General features: G+C 43.4%; 1 protein-coding gene and 1 long non-coding RNA gene across 2 annotated transcripts in view; one reads left to right on the top strand and one right to left on the bottom strand.

Annotated features, from left to right (window-relative positions):
• Positions 1-15,180, bottom strand: part of SKIC8 (SKI8 subunit of superkiller complex) — a 22,932-nt gene extending 7,752 nt beyond the window's left edge. The window contains exons 1-8 of the mRNA XM_069071400.1: positions 15,026-15,180; positions 14,645-14,692; positions 14,084-14,111; positions 12,893-12,998; positions 9,155-9,327; positions 7,722-7,870; positions 6,028-6,121; positions 5,584-5,677 (exon numbers count right to left, since the gene is read on the bottom strand). Of these exons, the coding sequence (XP_068927501.1) occupies positions 5,584-5,677; positions 6,028-6,121; positions 7,722-7,870; positions 9,155-9,327; positions 12,893-12,998; positions 14,084-14,111; positions 14,645-14,656 (656 nt within the window). The 5' untranslated portion in view covers positions 14,657-14,692; positions 15,026-15,180. The remainder of the gene's footprint in view (positions 1-5,583; positions 5,678-6,027; positions 6,122-7,721; positions 7,871-9,154; positions 9,328-12,892; positions 12,999-14,083; positions 14,112-14,644; positions 14,693-15,025) is intronic.
• On the top strand, positions 1,344-3,742 carry LOC138148615 (uncharacterized). Its single transcript, XR_011165103.1, has 2 exons — positions 1,344-2,307; positions 3,243-3,742. It is a non-coding gene; the product is annotated as an uncharacterized lncRNA (long non-coding RNA).
• Positions 15,181-15,786: the final 606 nt, after the last annotated feature.

Below are 15,786 nucleotides of genomic sequence, written 5' to 3' on the forward strand. Positions count from 1 at the left end.
GCTGCAGCAGTGAGCGCGTCATCCTGTTCTTCCCCAGTGATTTGCTTGCTGGCGCCATTGAGAGCAGTGCTGCAGAGGAGAGCTGAGGCAGGACAACATAAGCCCTCCCCTGAAAATAAGCCCTCTGGTGTTTTTCTTTCCAAAAAAAATAATAAGACAGTGTCTTATTATCAGGGAAACACGGTATGACCTATGTATCAAAGTTATTCTTGATGAAAGTGGTCTTTCACAAATGATTTTTGACAGCAGACATCACCACAGTCATGTGACAAATGACTAAAAGGTATAGAGAATACACAATTCCACTGTTTATTTATTGATTACAGAAAGCATTTGACTGAGAAGAACAAAAAATATAGGCTTGTAGACTTCTCCAAAAAGATATCACCCATGATATGAGAGCTCTTTGATACCAAGCACCAAAAAGATGACAAGTTCAATAATCTTGATGAAAAATATCAAGTGAGAAATAAAATAGAGATCTCTCTAGGGTCACTGATGGTGTTCTTCTGTCACGGAGGATGCAGAAAGAAGGATTTCCTAGAGATCTGGAGTTCTTAATATTGGTTCTAGAATAGATTTCAGGGGTGTCAAGTGAATTTGGATGAGAAAAAAAGCCACCTTTATTCTCACTAATCTCTAACTAAAATTTATGGATTTTTAAATTTAAAGTTACTCTGAGAAGGGCTCCATAGGCTTCACTAGTTTACCAAGGAGGTTTGTGGCACATAACAGGTGAATGGCTTCTGTGTCCATGGTAAGATTCTCCTGTTACTCCTGTTTGTGTATGACACTGTGCTTTAACTACATCAAGGCCCAGAATATTATAGGACCTCCTCAGGGAGATCCAGAGAGATTCAAGAGACAAGGCTAACAATCCACACAGAGAAAACCAAAGGGATGCAGAATGTCTATTGCACAGAGCTGGAGGTGTAGTTAGAGGACAGCCCACAGAGTTTATCTATCAGCACACAGATCTTCAACAAATAATGCAGAAAGATACTGAGCTAGGGGGAGACCTGTATGCAGTTACTAAATTGTATACCATGTTCAATGATTCTATCTGATTCCTGACAACTAGATACTACCAACTCAGTGATGATTCCTAACCAAATAAGGAGCAAAGGAGATCATAAAAGATTAAAAGAGAATTAGAAGTGGGAAAATATTTGCATCAAATATCACCAACGTAAGTCTAACATCCAAAATAACAAAACATAAACCACAAAATACATTTCCCAAGTGGTCAAAAGATATGAAAGATTTTCAAATTAGTAAATGTTCACATGAAAGCCTATGCCAAAAATCACTAATATTAAGCAAAAAAGAAAGCTAAAATAACTCTTGAGGTTTCAGCTTGCTGCATGCAAACTGGTGAAGATTAACAAAAGATGGAGCCAGTGTGGGCTAGAGAAGCTTTGGAAGCTGGGCTCCCTGAAAACAGGAACAGATCCAATGGGTAACAAAAAAAGCCATGGCAGTACTCTGGTAAAACAAAACCAAAATAGAACCAACCTAGGCAAGCAACAACTGCACAATAGCTGAAAAAATTACAGAACATGATGAACATCATGGAATGCTACTAGGCTATAGGAAATGACAAATACAAGATACTCAGAAGAATTAGGTGACAAACGTGGAAGGAGATAAGGAGAACCAAGAGAGTAAGAGATATGACTGTACCAATGTCAAGGAAAAGAAATGCAAGAGTCATGGAAAAACAAGTGAAGGGAGGTTCCAGAGAAGAGACAATGACACTCAGCTGGGACGGGGATAGGGGAACACCACTCGGGCAGATACTGGACACACAAGGCATCTGCAGCAAATGCTTTTCTGAAATTGTTATCCTTTGTCAGGGGGCGTGGGGGAGAAATAAAGTTCAACTGAGAAGGGAGGGGAGGCAGGACATATCTATGAGGTAAAAACTGTCTTTTAAGATCTATATTCTTCCAGTGATGATAGTCAACTATGAATCATGGGACACAGACTCAGAAGAATCAAAACTGAGCATGATCTGACAGGCAAGGGCAAGCAGGTTGTTGTAATGTTACCAAAGATGACTTGTAAGAAGTAGCATACAGACATCATTCAGAAAATGGATGGCTAGAAAACACAGAGGAGACACAACGCCGCAAGGTGGAGGGGAAACAGAGATGCTTGTCCTGGGACCCACAGAACATTCAGAGGTCTTCAATGTGCTGAGTTCATCTACGAAGTGTTTGTGGGATGGTACAGACAAGAATCACACAGGGAAGAAGATATGGAGGGAGTCTACTCCGCAATGCTGGACAAAGTATCCACATGAAGGTAAAAACCTGAGCTATTATTACATCAGAAGAGTAGATAGTGCTGAATTCGTAGTCAGAAAGAACTGAGTTCATCTCCTGCCTGCACTTACTCACAAGCTTGTCTGACCTCTATAAAATAGGAATAGTTGCTTGGGGATGTTGTGAACAGGGAAGCATTATAGAAATGTCGGTTATTATTATTATAAAACACCAGAGCTTTCCTGGAAGTGACCTTCAAGGTGATCTAAGCCCAATGAGACCTGTGCCAGTGAGAAAACTGAAGCTCAGGGCAGAGACGTGCTACCAGCCAGCACTAACCAAGCCAGGACTGGATTCTAAGGCTGAGTGTCTGCATCTCAATAGTGTGGAGGGATGTCAAATGAAGGCTACTATCACTCCCTTTCTAAAAATCAAAGAAAAGTAATCAGTGATGAAAATGCAAGAGCACAAATATAAACCATGAGCCCCTTATCAATGAGTTCCAATTCTTTTTTTCTGGCTTGGCTTTTCACATCCACCACTGGGATTGGCAACAGAACATTCACTTACTCAATCATTTATGAAACACTCATTACATGCAAAGCACCAGGCTCACATTGGGGAGAAAGAAAAGGCCATGACATATATCATCCTACTCTCAAGTAGCTTTTCATCAGATGGGGGAAGAGGGCAAGAAGCAAACACACACAAGTGTGTGAAACAAGGTAAACAAGGGTGAAATGTGCCAAGAAAAGATCAGGAAAAATGTGAGGAGAGAAAGAGCTCCCTTTGGCCAGAGAAAAGGAGAAGGAAGAGGGCACGGGCACCAGGACAGGTACTGTGGGCTGGGCTTGACTTGACTGAAGCTGGGAGCCCAGGCTCAGGACACTCACACACTGCTTAACAGTGAGCCAAAGAGGCATACATAGCCACAGCATGAAACGCTGCTCAGCAAGGATGTTTCTGTCCTTCTAGGGGTCCAGTGTCCTCCCCTCCCCTGGCCTAACCTTCCATCGAGATGGACCAGTGTCAGGGAGGAGGAGTCTGGCAAGGACTTAGTCACTGACTGGCTGGGGAAGAGCGATCCATGGCACAGAATATGAGAGAAGAGATGGCTCTGAAGTAGCCAGTCTCAGGGTCTAGGAAGACTGTGGAACCACCACCAGAAACAGAGAAGTCTGAGGGATGGGGAGAAACAAGTTTTTGGGGAAAGGATGAGTTCTGTTTCAGGATTCCTGCCCTTAAGGTGCCAGCTGGATAACCATGGGAAGACCAGAAGCCCACAGGATTTAACACTGCAAGGGATCTGGGAGACCATTTATTCCAACCTTCTCATTCCGCAGCTAGAGGCAGTATGGTGTGGTGCAAAGACCTCAGGACTGTGATCTGGGTCACAGCCCTGGCTCTGAGGTACATCACAACTCCCCCTTGGACCTCAGTTTCCTTAAGTGTCAAATAAAAAGATCTGTATTCAGATATCTCTGAAGTCCTTTCTAGTAATCCACTCCATAACTACATGGTAAACCAGACTGAATTTCTTGCCATCCATAAAGTGTCTGGAATGTCTGTGATGGGCTAGTTAAGCAGACTTCTGTGCGGGCCACGGTGGACAACATGAGCACTGGGCTGCCTTCCCAGTCTGAGAGTCAGGGACACTTCCAGAATGGGATGACACATACACCTACCAAGAAAGAATTCCTCAATTCTCTAGGCCACACCTCAAAGGAGAAAAAAAGTGGCGGTTTTTGGAAATGTCTCCAATATCAGAGGTCACAATACATAACGTTAAGGAAATCTGAAGATCTTCTCTGCCCCTTAAGAGGCCCATGTGACCTGCTCTGAGCTTTGGCTCAGCCCACAGCTTGAGTCACATGGAGCCCATGGTGGGAGAAGCTTGCTAAACAGGTGAAGCAAGAAAAGAGGGTGAGGCAGAGCAGCTATCAAGTGAGAGGGAGGAATTTTGCCTAGGGGAGCTTGTTTGTGGGGAGGCCTAAAGGTAGGAAGGCTTGGGGATGGCAGCACTGATAATGTGTATTCACTTCTTTTTTATCATGGTGGAATTGGCTTTCTGGTATCTGAATAAATACCTTGGTTTCATCTTTGAGGAAGAGAGTTTGTTATGTTTTGCGATTCAACCTTGGAAATACATCTGCATATTCAATAGCATTTGCTATGGGTATCACATTGGTGATACAGAGTGCTGAATTATCCTATCTGTTACTGGCTGATGAGGGGTCCTGTGGGTCAAGTGTTCTCATTTTGACCCTACATTCTCTTCATTTCAAAGTCGGATAAAACTCAGCATCACCAATATGGGAGTCATTATTGATTTACCTGTCTAATAACAACTAAGAAGAAAAATAAAAACAATAATCAGTATAAAGATTTATAAACATCAATCCATTTGAAGGCAGCTAAATGGCACAGTGGGTAAAATGCTGGACCTAGAGTGAGGAATGCCTGGGTTTAAATTCAGTCACAGACACTCACTAGCTGTTTAACGCAAGGCAAGTCACTTAACCTCTATCTGCCTCAGTCTCTCCATCTGTAAAATGGGAATAATAGCACCTATCTCCCAGGGTTGTTTTGAGGGCAAAATGCTACAACATTTGTTAAAAGCTCTGCAAACCCTAAAGAGCCCTATAAAGACTAAGTCATTATTAGGACTGCCTCATAAATCAGAAGAATGCAGTGTAAGTAAGATGAGTGTGGGTAGGCTGCAACAAATTACCAACAAGGAATTATGAAGGAGACCAGAGTAAGTGTTTTTAAAAAGAAATGTATAAGTAAAAAAGAAGATGAGTTAGTCACATAGTGAGAGTCAGAGAAAACTAAAGCTCAGCTGCCGTATCTTGACAGTATTTCTACTGTGTTGGAGAAAGAAAGGAAGGCCTCACCTATCAGCTGGACATCCTGTGAGAGAGCTGAAGGCTACAGACAAGAAGCACACAAAATGGGCAGGTGCAGGTGGCTCACGAGTTGCATTATCAGAGAGAACAGTCATGTCAAGGAGTTCACAGAGTCATTTGGGTATTTAAGTAATAAGAAGGGGAAGGATGCTAATTATTAATTAACCCACTCCACACAGCCTACCTCCAAAGCCTGAGATCAGAGGGAATAAGTGGAGAAAACAGCATCTGCTGACTTAGGAATTCAGAAGGTCCTCCTGCTGAGACCACAACCCTTAGGTGCCAACTTGTTCCAATGTACAAAGGGCTCGGCCCACAGAACTGATCCCAACAGTCTAAACCCTTGCTGACTGACCCAGGCATCACATGTGTTCACCGTAACACTTTCATTGGAAACAGCAACTTACACATCATAAATCTTAATGTAGCCATCATCTGAAGCCGTGACAAGTAGCTGAGAATCTGGGGAGAAGGTCAAAGAGCGGATGGGCATTGCATGGCCTGAAATTTAGAATAGATACTATTAATCTGGGGGAAAAAATTCCACTGACCTAAGTTCTGCTTCTTAAGAGGGTCATTCTCAGCTGCCTTCGGGCCAATTCCTGGCCCTGCTCCCAGGGTCTCCCTGCAGTAAGCCAAAGTCCCTGGGACACACAGAACCTTCTCACCCCAAGCTGTTTCTGCCTCAGTGGTTCTGTTCTGACTTCTATCTGAGCACCACCATGTTTCAGTCAACACAATCAGTGCTCAAATATGTCATTCCATCAGGCTTCAGCTGGAGACAACTGAAATCATTTATCTCCTGGCCTGACACAACATGGCGGCATATGTATATGTGAAGAGGCACATACCTTCAAGCGTATGGACAAGCTTTCCAGTTGCAATATCAAAAATATTAATGATTCCATCTATGGCTCCACTGGCCAGATATTTCCCATCAGGACTCTGCAAGAGGGCATTGACATGGTAACAGCTGACATTAACAGAGCTCTGTGTGGGAATAGTGCACTACATATATACAGGACACGCATATAAAATTTCATCTGAACTATGGTGGAATGATCTCTAAAACAAAAGAAATGTAAATACTCTACAGCTACAACTAGTAAATAAAAGCAATTCTCGAACATTAAAAAAAAACAAAATTAGAGCAAAATGGTAGTGAAGGGGAAAGCAGAGAGAAAAAAGCAAGGGAGCAGAGAAGGGTCCAGAAGCAATCAGCCCCTCACCAGCACTATCTAGACAGGGGAGAGGGGAGGCAGCAGAGTTTGAGTTTCTCTAGACACTGCCAGCATCAGGGAGTGATACCCTCTTTAACCCCAATCCTGGGACAAAAAGGCAAGAAAGAAGGGGCAGCTAGGTAACGCAGTGAATAGAGCCCTGGAGTGAGGAGGACCTGAGTTCAAATCTGACCTCAGATACTTGACACACTTACTAGCTGTGTGACCTTGGGCAAGTCACTTAATCCCAATTGCCTTGTCTTTCCCCCTCAAAAAACAAAAATAAATTTTTAAAAAAGGGAACAAAGAACAGATGCTGCTGCTACTGCCCATGCTTCCCCCAATGCTGGGAGGGACAGGAAGGAGGGAGGCAATCTGTAGACATTCTGAAATAAAAGCTACAAACAGCAAAAAAAAAACCCAACCACTAAAGCTTTAGTCTTACCACAACTTCCCCTCCTCCACCCTCCTAGCAAAGAGGCCAGGAGCATCCAATAACAATCACTACAATTTCACCCCTACCATGACAGGCTAGACCAGGGCTGGGGAACCTATGTCCTTGAGGCCACATGTGTCCTTCTAGATCTTTAAGCAAGGCCATTTGACTGAATCCAAATTTTACAAAACAAATCTTTTAAAAGATCACAGATACCCCACTCCTGGGCTAGAAGAATACAAATCAATGGGGCAGGATAGGGTGGGGGCCCATTTTAAATTCAGTGTTACGTACCTCTGTACTGGAAAAAAAAATCCAAAAAACAGTAAATGGCAGGAATTTAACCAATATAACAGATAAAAGAAATACTCTGATTTGAAAAAAAGAAATTCTACAGTAAAAAAAGAACCAAGAGACAACAACTAATACAGAAATGCAAGCTGAATCAGCACCAGAATTGACAGAACACTAAAAGATTGCCTTATGGGTAATAAATATATTAGTAGAATTAAGGCAAGGTTCTAATTCTGCAAGAAAAGTAAGGGAAGAATGAAAACAAATTACAAAAATGTAAAACAGTCCACAAGAATGAAAACTGTACATGGAAGTAGCAAAAAAGCAGGATAAACGTTGATCATACAGAGTGACAGAGAACATGGTCATCCAGGGCCCAAATGCCAGACTGTCCACCATGTCACCCTGCAAACCTACCCCACAAAATTCCCTTAAGACCTCAGCCCAAGCCTAACGTGGTCAGTGCCTAAACAGACCCAGGGAACAATCTCATCCAATGCACACACTGCACTTGTATGGAAAAAAGGGAGATGAGAAGGCTGGAGTGGAAGCAACCAAGAGAAGGTGAGAGCCCAGGACTGAATGGAGCACTTACGTAGGCAATGCTGAGGATGAATTTCCCTCTTGTATCCAACGAGTATTCCTTTTTCCCAGTCTCGACACCAAAAATGTTTACTTTGCCCACGTGGCTTCCTGTAGCCAAAAACTGGGAATCGGGTGAAAAAGCCAAAGACCAGGCATCCACTGTAAAAGGAAAGCAGAAAGATTACTGGGATCATTTCATGATCTTCCAGCTTGCTATTCTTTTGGGTTTTTTTACTAAATTATACATTTTTGCATTACAAAATTTAACAAACTGTCCGCCATTTGTGGTTTTACACAAGTCACTGTTGGATGCATTTTACAGATGTCCTAATTCAGTTTTCAATTCTCATCATCTTTTGTTTCCATAAATATATTTTACGTGCTTAATTGTAGATATGACTTAACAATCCTAAACCTACGAACATTCTGGATAAGACCATCGCTATCTCAAACTTTGGGCTCTGTGCTTGGAACCTGGAATGTTATTAACTGCTTTGAGTTTAGATGAATAGTCAAACCTCATAACATTATTCAACAGAGTCTACCTACGGTCCAAGAGACAAGTCTGCTGTAGCTCCTAAAGGAACTCACACCCATTCAGATCGCTATCACGTGCCTATTTCACGCAAACCCTGTGCTAAGCACTGAAAGATACCAGGATAATCACAACAGTCTTTTCCATCAGAAGCTGAGTCACCAGAACACTCAAAGGGTCTCTTGGAAAAGACAAGGGCACAGGAACAGCCCTAGACACCAGCAGATTTCTTTCATAATAAAAGACTAATAACCAGATGTTTCTTGGCAGCAGCCCATCAGCACTAGGTCAAACTAACCCACTCTGTTTTTGTAACAAGTCTAACTGAATGTAAGGTAATGAAGTAGCAGCGAAATTCCACATTCCTTCCTCACTGTAGAATGAAGGTCAGGCTTGGACCATCCACTCCCCAGGGAAAGGTGAGAAAAGTGCTTGGCCAACTTTCGAAAAGACTATTTGATTCAATAAGCATTGAAGCCACGCAAGAAGTAGCAGGAGTTACTGGCTGAATAACGTGACCGTGATATGCAGGTGGCAGCTGGAAACTTCATTGATCCGAGGGAGTTTGAGAGAGGGCTAAGAATCCTAGAGCAGGTAAAGATGGCAGAACAGGACACACTCTCAGTTTATACACAAAAGGAATTACTTTGGTGCTGGGAATGTGTCATCAAGTACATGAAACACTTTTACAGTTATATAAACATATATATAAATAAAATTAAAAAAATATATATATAAATATTTATAACTAAAGGAAATGTTGCAAAGAGTTAAAATTACACACAAAACATCTGCTAGAGGAGGCCACACAGCTGTCCCATTAGAATTTCCATGAAACTGTCTCTTCAGCAAGTCAGCAACAGCCTGGCTCTATCTTGTGCACAATAAAAAGCGAAGCTCCTTCTTACCAGGGCCAGCATCGATGGACTTCACTTGTTTGCCATTTTCTAAATCCCACAGACGAATATGAGCATCGAGGGAACTGGATGCGGCGATGGAGCCGGTCTGACTGATGTCCACGGAAACCACACCCAACTGATGGCCCTCCAGACTCCACTGTAACTCCAGCTTCTCATTTTTCCTTCAATAAGAGGAAAGGGGGAAAATGTCGAAGGTGAAGTGGCCATGTGTTAATTCTGCTGAGGCACATGGAGTGATAGAGCACAAACATTCCAATCATCTCAATGAGACACAATCAATCACAGGAAGGAGCTGAGCTGGACCAGCATTAACATGAAACTACACAAAGAACAGCAGTGGCTGCTGTCCAAGGACCAGCAGATGGCCACTAAGTAACTGCTGCGTGGTAATCTGTAAAAGATGATGGCAGCGATTATACTAGTGGACACTTCTATATGGCATTCTTTCTTACAAGGAGTCTCAATGGAGGGAGGGAGGGAGGGAGGAAGGAAGGAAGGAAGGAAGGAAGGAAAGAGGGAATGAAGGAAATTCTTTCAATGTTTCACTGGTGCACATCTTCACATCAGTGTCGCCTTCCCATGACTACTCCCTCCTTTCTAACAAGGGAGCACTGTCAAGCCAAACAGATGATCACTGGTCACGTCTGACAACAGGGACTTTAGTTTGCACCTACAGTCCATATGGTACAGTGAAAAGGGCACTGGCTCTTGAATTCAAATCCTGTTTCTGACATGTACTACCTATGTGACTTTGGGCAAGTCACTTAACCTCTATAGACCTCAAAAGTTAACTTATTTAGAAAATAAGAGGGTTTCACTAGATGGCCTCTGGGATCCCTCCAAACTCTCGAGCTATGATAACCTACTGAAGGTAGGGGAAGGGGGACAGAAACGAGCATTTATTAAGCATCTACCTATATTGTGCTAATAAGCACATTAAAACTACTATCCCATTGGATCCTCACAACAACCCTGAGGTAGATGCTGTTGTCACTCCCATTTTACAGCTGAGGCAGACATCAGATAAGTGAAACTATCCAGGATCACACAGCTAGTAAGTGTCACAGTCCTTAGTCATATATGCGTGTACCAAATTCTCTAGATGATTTAAATACTGGACTTTCATAAGAGAAATTCGTTTCAAAGAACAAGAGCCCCTCCTCTGCAGATCACGGCCCCACAGTTAGAAAGGACCAGAGGTCACACAGTGCAAGCCCTTCCCTTTATAGATAAGGTGACTGAGGCCTGAATACATGTGCCAAAGCACATATGTTTCTATATATTACAAATATCTGACCTTCATCAGATAAATGTACTTCAAAGATTTTTTTTTTACCATTAACTGCCTCGAAGTGTAGTTGCTCTATTTTGTTCATGCAAAAGCTTTGCTATTTTATATAATCAAAATATATATAATAATATATGTAACATATATAATAAAAAATACATATAATCATCTTTAGTGACAGCTAGCTAGCATTTATAGAGGGCTTGAAGGTTTACATCACACTTTACAAGTTACTGCATTTGATCATCTCTACGCCTTGGTTTGCTTAGGAATCCTCTTCCTAGCCAGTTTTACAAGGTTCCTTTTTCCATTACCCTCTATTTTCTTTTAAATGATGTGACCCTTTATATTGGGGTTATTTATCTATTCAAAGTTTTTCGGGGTAAATGATCTAAGAGAAGCAGCAGAAGCCTCAACTCTGCCCAATTGTTTTCTGGTCTTTTTCGACAGTTTATCACGCTGAGAACATCCTGTTCTTAGGAGATGCTCCTCGGATTTACTGAATACAAGACTATGAGGCTTTGTTGCTTCGGGCTCTGGCTTACCCTAGTCTACCTAGTCTCAAGTTACAAATGTTTCCATTTTTCCTTTGAATCTCAAAGATTCTTTAAGGGGCCCACCCTCTCATCAGTAAATAACGACAGGCAGTATTTTGGGGGCCCTTTGAGTTTGGCAAAGTTCTTTACAAATAGCATCTCATTTTTGTCCTGAATATAACCCTGGAAGGAAGGTGCTATTATTATCACCATTTTTCAGATGAGGGAACTGAGGGAGACTGAGGTTAAGTGACTTGCTCAGGAAACAATAAGTTTGAGGCCAGAAGTGAATTCATGCTTTCCTGACTTCACATCTGATGCTTTGCAGCTGTACTAGAGATAATGTTGCTTATGCTTACTCCTTTAATTTGTTTTCCTTGTTTTATTGCTAAAGCAAACATTTCTAAAACTAAATCAAATAGTGACAATGGTCATCCTTGCTTTACTCATCATTTTACTAGAAAGGCTTCCACTTACAAATAATGATGGTTCTTGGCTTTAAACAGGTAATATCTAATATATTAAGGAAAGATCCAGTTATTCCTATGATTTTTTTTAGTGTTTTTAATATAAAGTTATCTTGTCAAAGGCCTTTTCTTAATTGATGAATGATAGTTACTTTTGTTATTAACATAATTTGTTATGACTTAAGTTTTCCAAATGTTGAACCTTCCCTGCATTTCTGGGATAGATCCAACCTCTTTGGTAACAATTTATTCCATATTTTTGCATCAACATTCATTAGACTGAGGGCTGTTATTCTACAATTTTCTCTCTCCCTACTCTGGGTATCAGGCTCATACTCCTTTCACAGAAGGCATTTGGTAAGGTGAGGTGTTACCTATTTTTGCAAACAATTTATGTAATAAAGGTGCTAATGTTTGATAGAATTCACTTGTGAGATCATCTCGGGCTCCTAAGCTTTTTCCTTTGGGAATTAACTTATTGCTTCTTTGTTCTGTTTCTGACATTGGGTTGTTCAAATGTTCTAGTTCTTATCTTACTAATCTGTGTTGTATATTTTTATAAATATTACTCCTTTTCACCTAAATTTTCAATTTTGTTGGCATATATTTGGGCTTACAAATGGATTTACAAATTTCCTTGATTTCTTCATTTATTATGAATTCCCTTTTTCATTCTTGATTTTGGTGATTTATTCTTTTTAAGGAAAATTAAAGCAGTTCATGATTTTCCTATCTTATCTCAAAAAAAAAATAGCTCTAAGTTTTCATCAACTCAGATTTTTTTTGTTTTCAATTTCGTTTCTTCTTTGATTTCCACAACTTTTTACATTTGAGAGTTTTCAATTTGACAACTTTTCTATTTCTTTAGGCTGTATGCTCCTTTTTCTTTTTTTGCGGATTAAAGTGTTTAGAGATATACGTTTTCCCCACAGGTTTGTTTTGGCTGCATCCCCAAAATATGGTTAGATGCTCGAGAATAGGTGAAAACATCTCAATAATATGTATGTGATAAAGGCCACTACAACATTTTTAAACTCACACATGGGAGGGTATAAGGTTGGAAGAATATTAGTTGTCCCTCCTTTCCTACAACTCAATATTTTCCGGATTACAACCACTGGTTTGTTTTTTTAGTAGATGTAATTGTCTTTTTTTCCTAGTCAATAAACATTTCTATGATTAATCTATCCCACCCCACCCCAAAAATATGCCCAGAGATCAAATTAAAAAACAACAACAAAACAAAAACATCACAAATCCTTCAATACAGATCCACATAGTTTGGTAAAACAAATTCCCATATTGGCCATGTCCAAAAATGTATGTCTCTTTTTTGCAATTTAAATTCATCACTGTTGAAGCCAAAAGAAAAAAAGATCACGTAACCTGATGAGAATTCAAAAACTTATTTAAACTCCTAGAAAAATCAACTTACCATTTCCACACTTTGACTAGATCATCCAGGGATCCTGAGACAATCATTTCCGAGTTCTCTCTTTGATTCATCCCCCAGGCAACTGACCAGATGGCATCATCATGAGCTACAACAGGAAAAAATGGTTATTCATTACAAGAGGGTTGGTCACTAGGTGATAAAATGTTTCAAGCAAAAAAACTCAAAAGACAGAATGAATATCTACAACAATGAAATCATAGGTCCTTGAGATACTGAAATGTGTTTTAATCACTTCTATAAAACTCATACATCTAGTCCCATACCTTCATTAATGGAGGCATTTGGAGTGGCTATGACCTTTCTATTCAAACAAAAACAAAGACATTAAAATAGCCTTAAACTGGACAACAGAACATGGGAGGGAAAAAGAGGTGGAATTTAGAAAGTTTCCTAAAAGTCATGAAATCCAGCCCAGTGGCACAAAGAATGCCATACACTTACAGATCCTTGATGGATTAAAATATTACCTGCCCAGAGCTATCTTTTTTCAGACCAGACCTGTGATTTCATTATTATAGGGAACACCTAGTAAGGAATTTCCTCTACCATTATACACCCACACTTTCTCTGCAACTTAAAAAGACAGAGAGTTGCTGGCAGCAGAAAGAGCCTAAATGACCCATCCAGGGTCACAAAGTAAGGATATGGCACCAGAAGGATCCGAACTCAGGTCTGCCTCAGAGGTCCACCTGGCTATAAACTACATCTTGCCTCCGGTACAATCACATCACTTGGGTAAAGGGTGAACTATTCCAATCTGTAGGCTGAAGGCTCTTGCTGTCTGGAGCAGTGTATTTTTGTTCCTCTTCAGAACTGCAAGCTAATTGAAAGAGGTCTTTGACAAAAAATATTTAATATCAGAAGACTTGGATTCTAGTCCCATCTCTAACACTAATTTGTTGTGTGACCATGTGGTAAGCATGTACCCAAAAAGGAATTTATATCTGATGCCTGAAGACCAGCTTCCTTAGGTTTAGAGAGAGGCTCCACACTAGGTTGGCTGAAGGATACTGAATTTTTCAGTCCTAGCAAGTGACCCAATGTATTCCTTAAAAACCCACAAGGCAAAGCATGGATGGGCTCGGGAGCTTCAGCTCTGCAGAACAGGGAACTTTTAAAGCTGTTGTTTTCTGATGAGAAATGAAGAGCCAGAAGGCAGTGTTTTCATACCTTGTTCTTGTTTGAAGAGAATGCTATACTGAAAAAAGAAAAGTAATTGTGTTACACAATTGGTCGGAGATAGAAAACAGACCTCTCTCCCCTCTCCTCATTCCCACAAAATTTCTGGAGGAATCGTCCCTGACTGCCCCTCCCCCAGCCTCTAAACTCCACTAACAGATTCTCGGGCTGTCTTGGGTCACAGAACAAAGATCTGGAGCTGGAGGAGCCACAGCCACAGAGGCCCCAGACGGGTGGATCGGTACCAACTCCGTAACTCTGGAAGGTCCCGAGCTGTAACTCTCAGACATCTCTGTATCACCTGTGAGCCCGTCTGACTCTCTGCGACCCCCGCTGGGGTTTTCTTGGCAAAGACTCCAGCTCCTTTTACAGGTGAGGAAACTGAGGCACACAGGGTCGAGTGACGTGCCCAGGGTCACCCGGCCGGCATGTCTGGGGCTGGAGGCCTGATCCCAGGATCCCCAGCCCACGCGTGAGACCCCCGGCGTCTCCGGACCGAGGTGCTCGCTATGCCCCATCCCCTCCTGCTTCGGAATGTTCCGCTGTGCTCACCTGGACACTCATCTCTCCACGCCAAGGCACACCGACATGGGCACAGTGCTGTGGGAAGAAGCGGCGCCGTTACCGAGGGCGGAGGCGGCCGCCCCGGCGGCGCCCTGGCCTCTGCTCACCGCAGACACGAAGGCAGCCTCCCTGGTACAAGCGCGGGCCGGGCGCGGCGCCGCCACCCCAGGTCCGTCCCCCTTTATGGAGGTTCGGGGCCTCGCCCGCAGCCCTCAAGCTGGTGGGGGGCACGCCGCCCCGACCTCCAAGGAAAGGCCCGAGGCTGTCTGCTCCCACCTCCCCAGCGGGCAGACATCCCGCTGCCCCCTTTCGCCGCGGCTTGCTTGGGCTCCCCCAGCGTACCCCAGGCTCCCCTGGCCCCTGCCTCACCGGCTCCGGGCTCTCCTGCTCGGCCTCGGCCTCCCTTGCCGCGGTCCTCCTCTCAACCTCTTCTTCAGCGACAGCGGCGCCCGGCTATGACGTAAATGAGGACGAAGGCGCACGGCGCGCTGGGATGATGTTACACGACCGTGCGTGCGTCACGCGTCACTGTGGAGTTTGGTCGCCCCCTGCTGGGTTCAGACGAAAAGGAAAGAAGAATGAAGCGGCCCTTAGGCCACGCCCCCTACTGCAAGACAGCCTCTTAGATCGCCTTAGGGGGCCCAGCAGGGTCTAAAGCCAAAGAGGGAAGGAGGGAGCAGCCTCCGGCCACGCCCACCGCGGTCCTGACCACGCCCCATCACTAGGGCCCCGCCTCTCCCGCCAGGTCCCGGATCCCTTTCTCCAGTAGGAAAAAAAAAACCTCCTGGGGCGCAGGGACAGCCTGGGCGGGGTGGGGGGGGGAGGGGGAGCGTGGAATTCCCTATTAGTGGAACAACAAGCGCAACGAAACTCGGGGCCACAGGAAGTGAGTCCACCAGCCGGGTGACCCGGCGCCGCCCCGAGGGTCCGCACGGGCGGAACAGTCACGGTGTCTCCTCGGGGGGGCGGCCTCGGCCCCTGTGCGTCCTTCGGCTCGGGCTGCCCCGACCGGCCCAGGGCAGCAGCGGCTCCGGCTGCTCCCTTGTTCCTCCATCTCCCGACCCCAGGCATTGGCCCTGGACGTCTCCCCGCCCCTCTCTGTCTCCTGGCTTCCTTCAGGACCCAACTAA

The sequence above is a fragment of the Petaurus breviceps genome, unplaced genomic scaffold (genome assembly GCF_028583685.1).
Source record: "Petaurus breviceps papuanus isolate PSGF00001 unplaced genomic scaffold, PetGlider_PUasm1.0 90825, whole genome shotgun sequence".
Classification (NCBI taxonomy): Eukaryota; Metazoa; Chordata; class Mammalia; order Diprotodontia; family Petauridae; genus Petaurus; species Petaurus breviceps.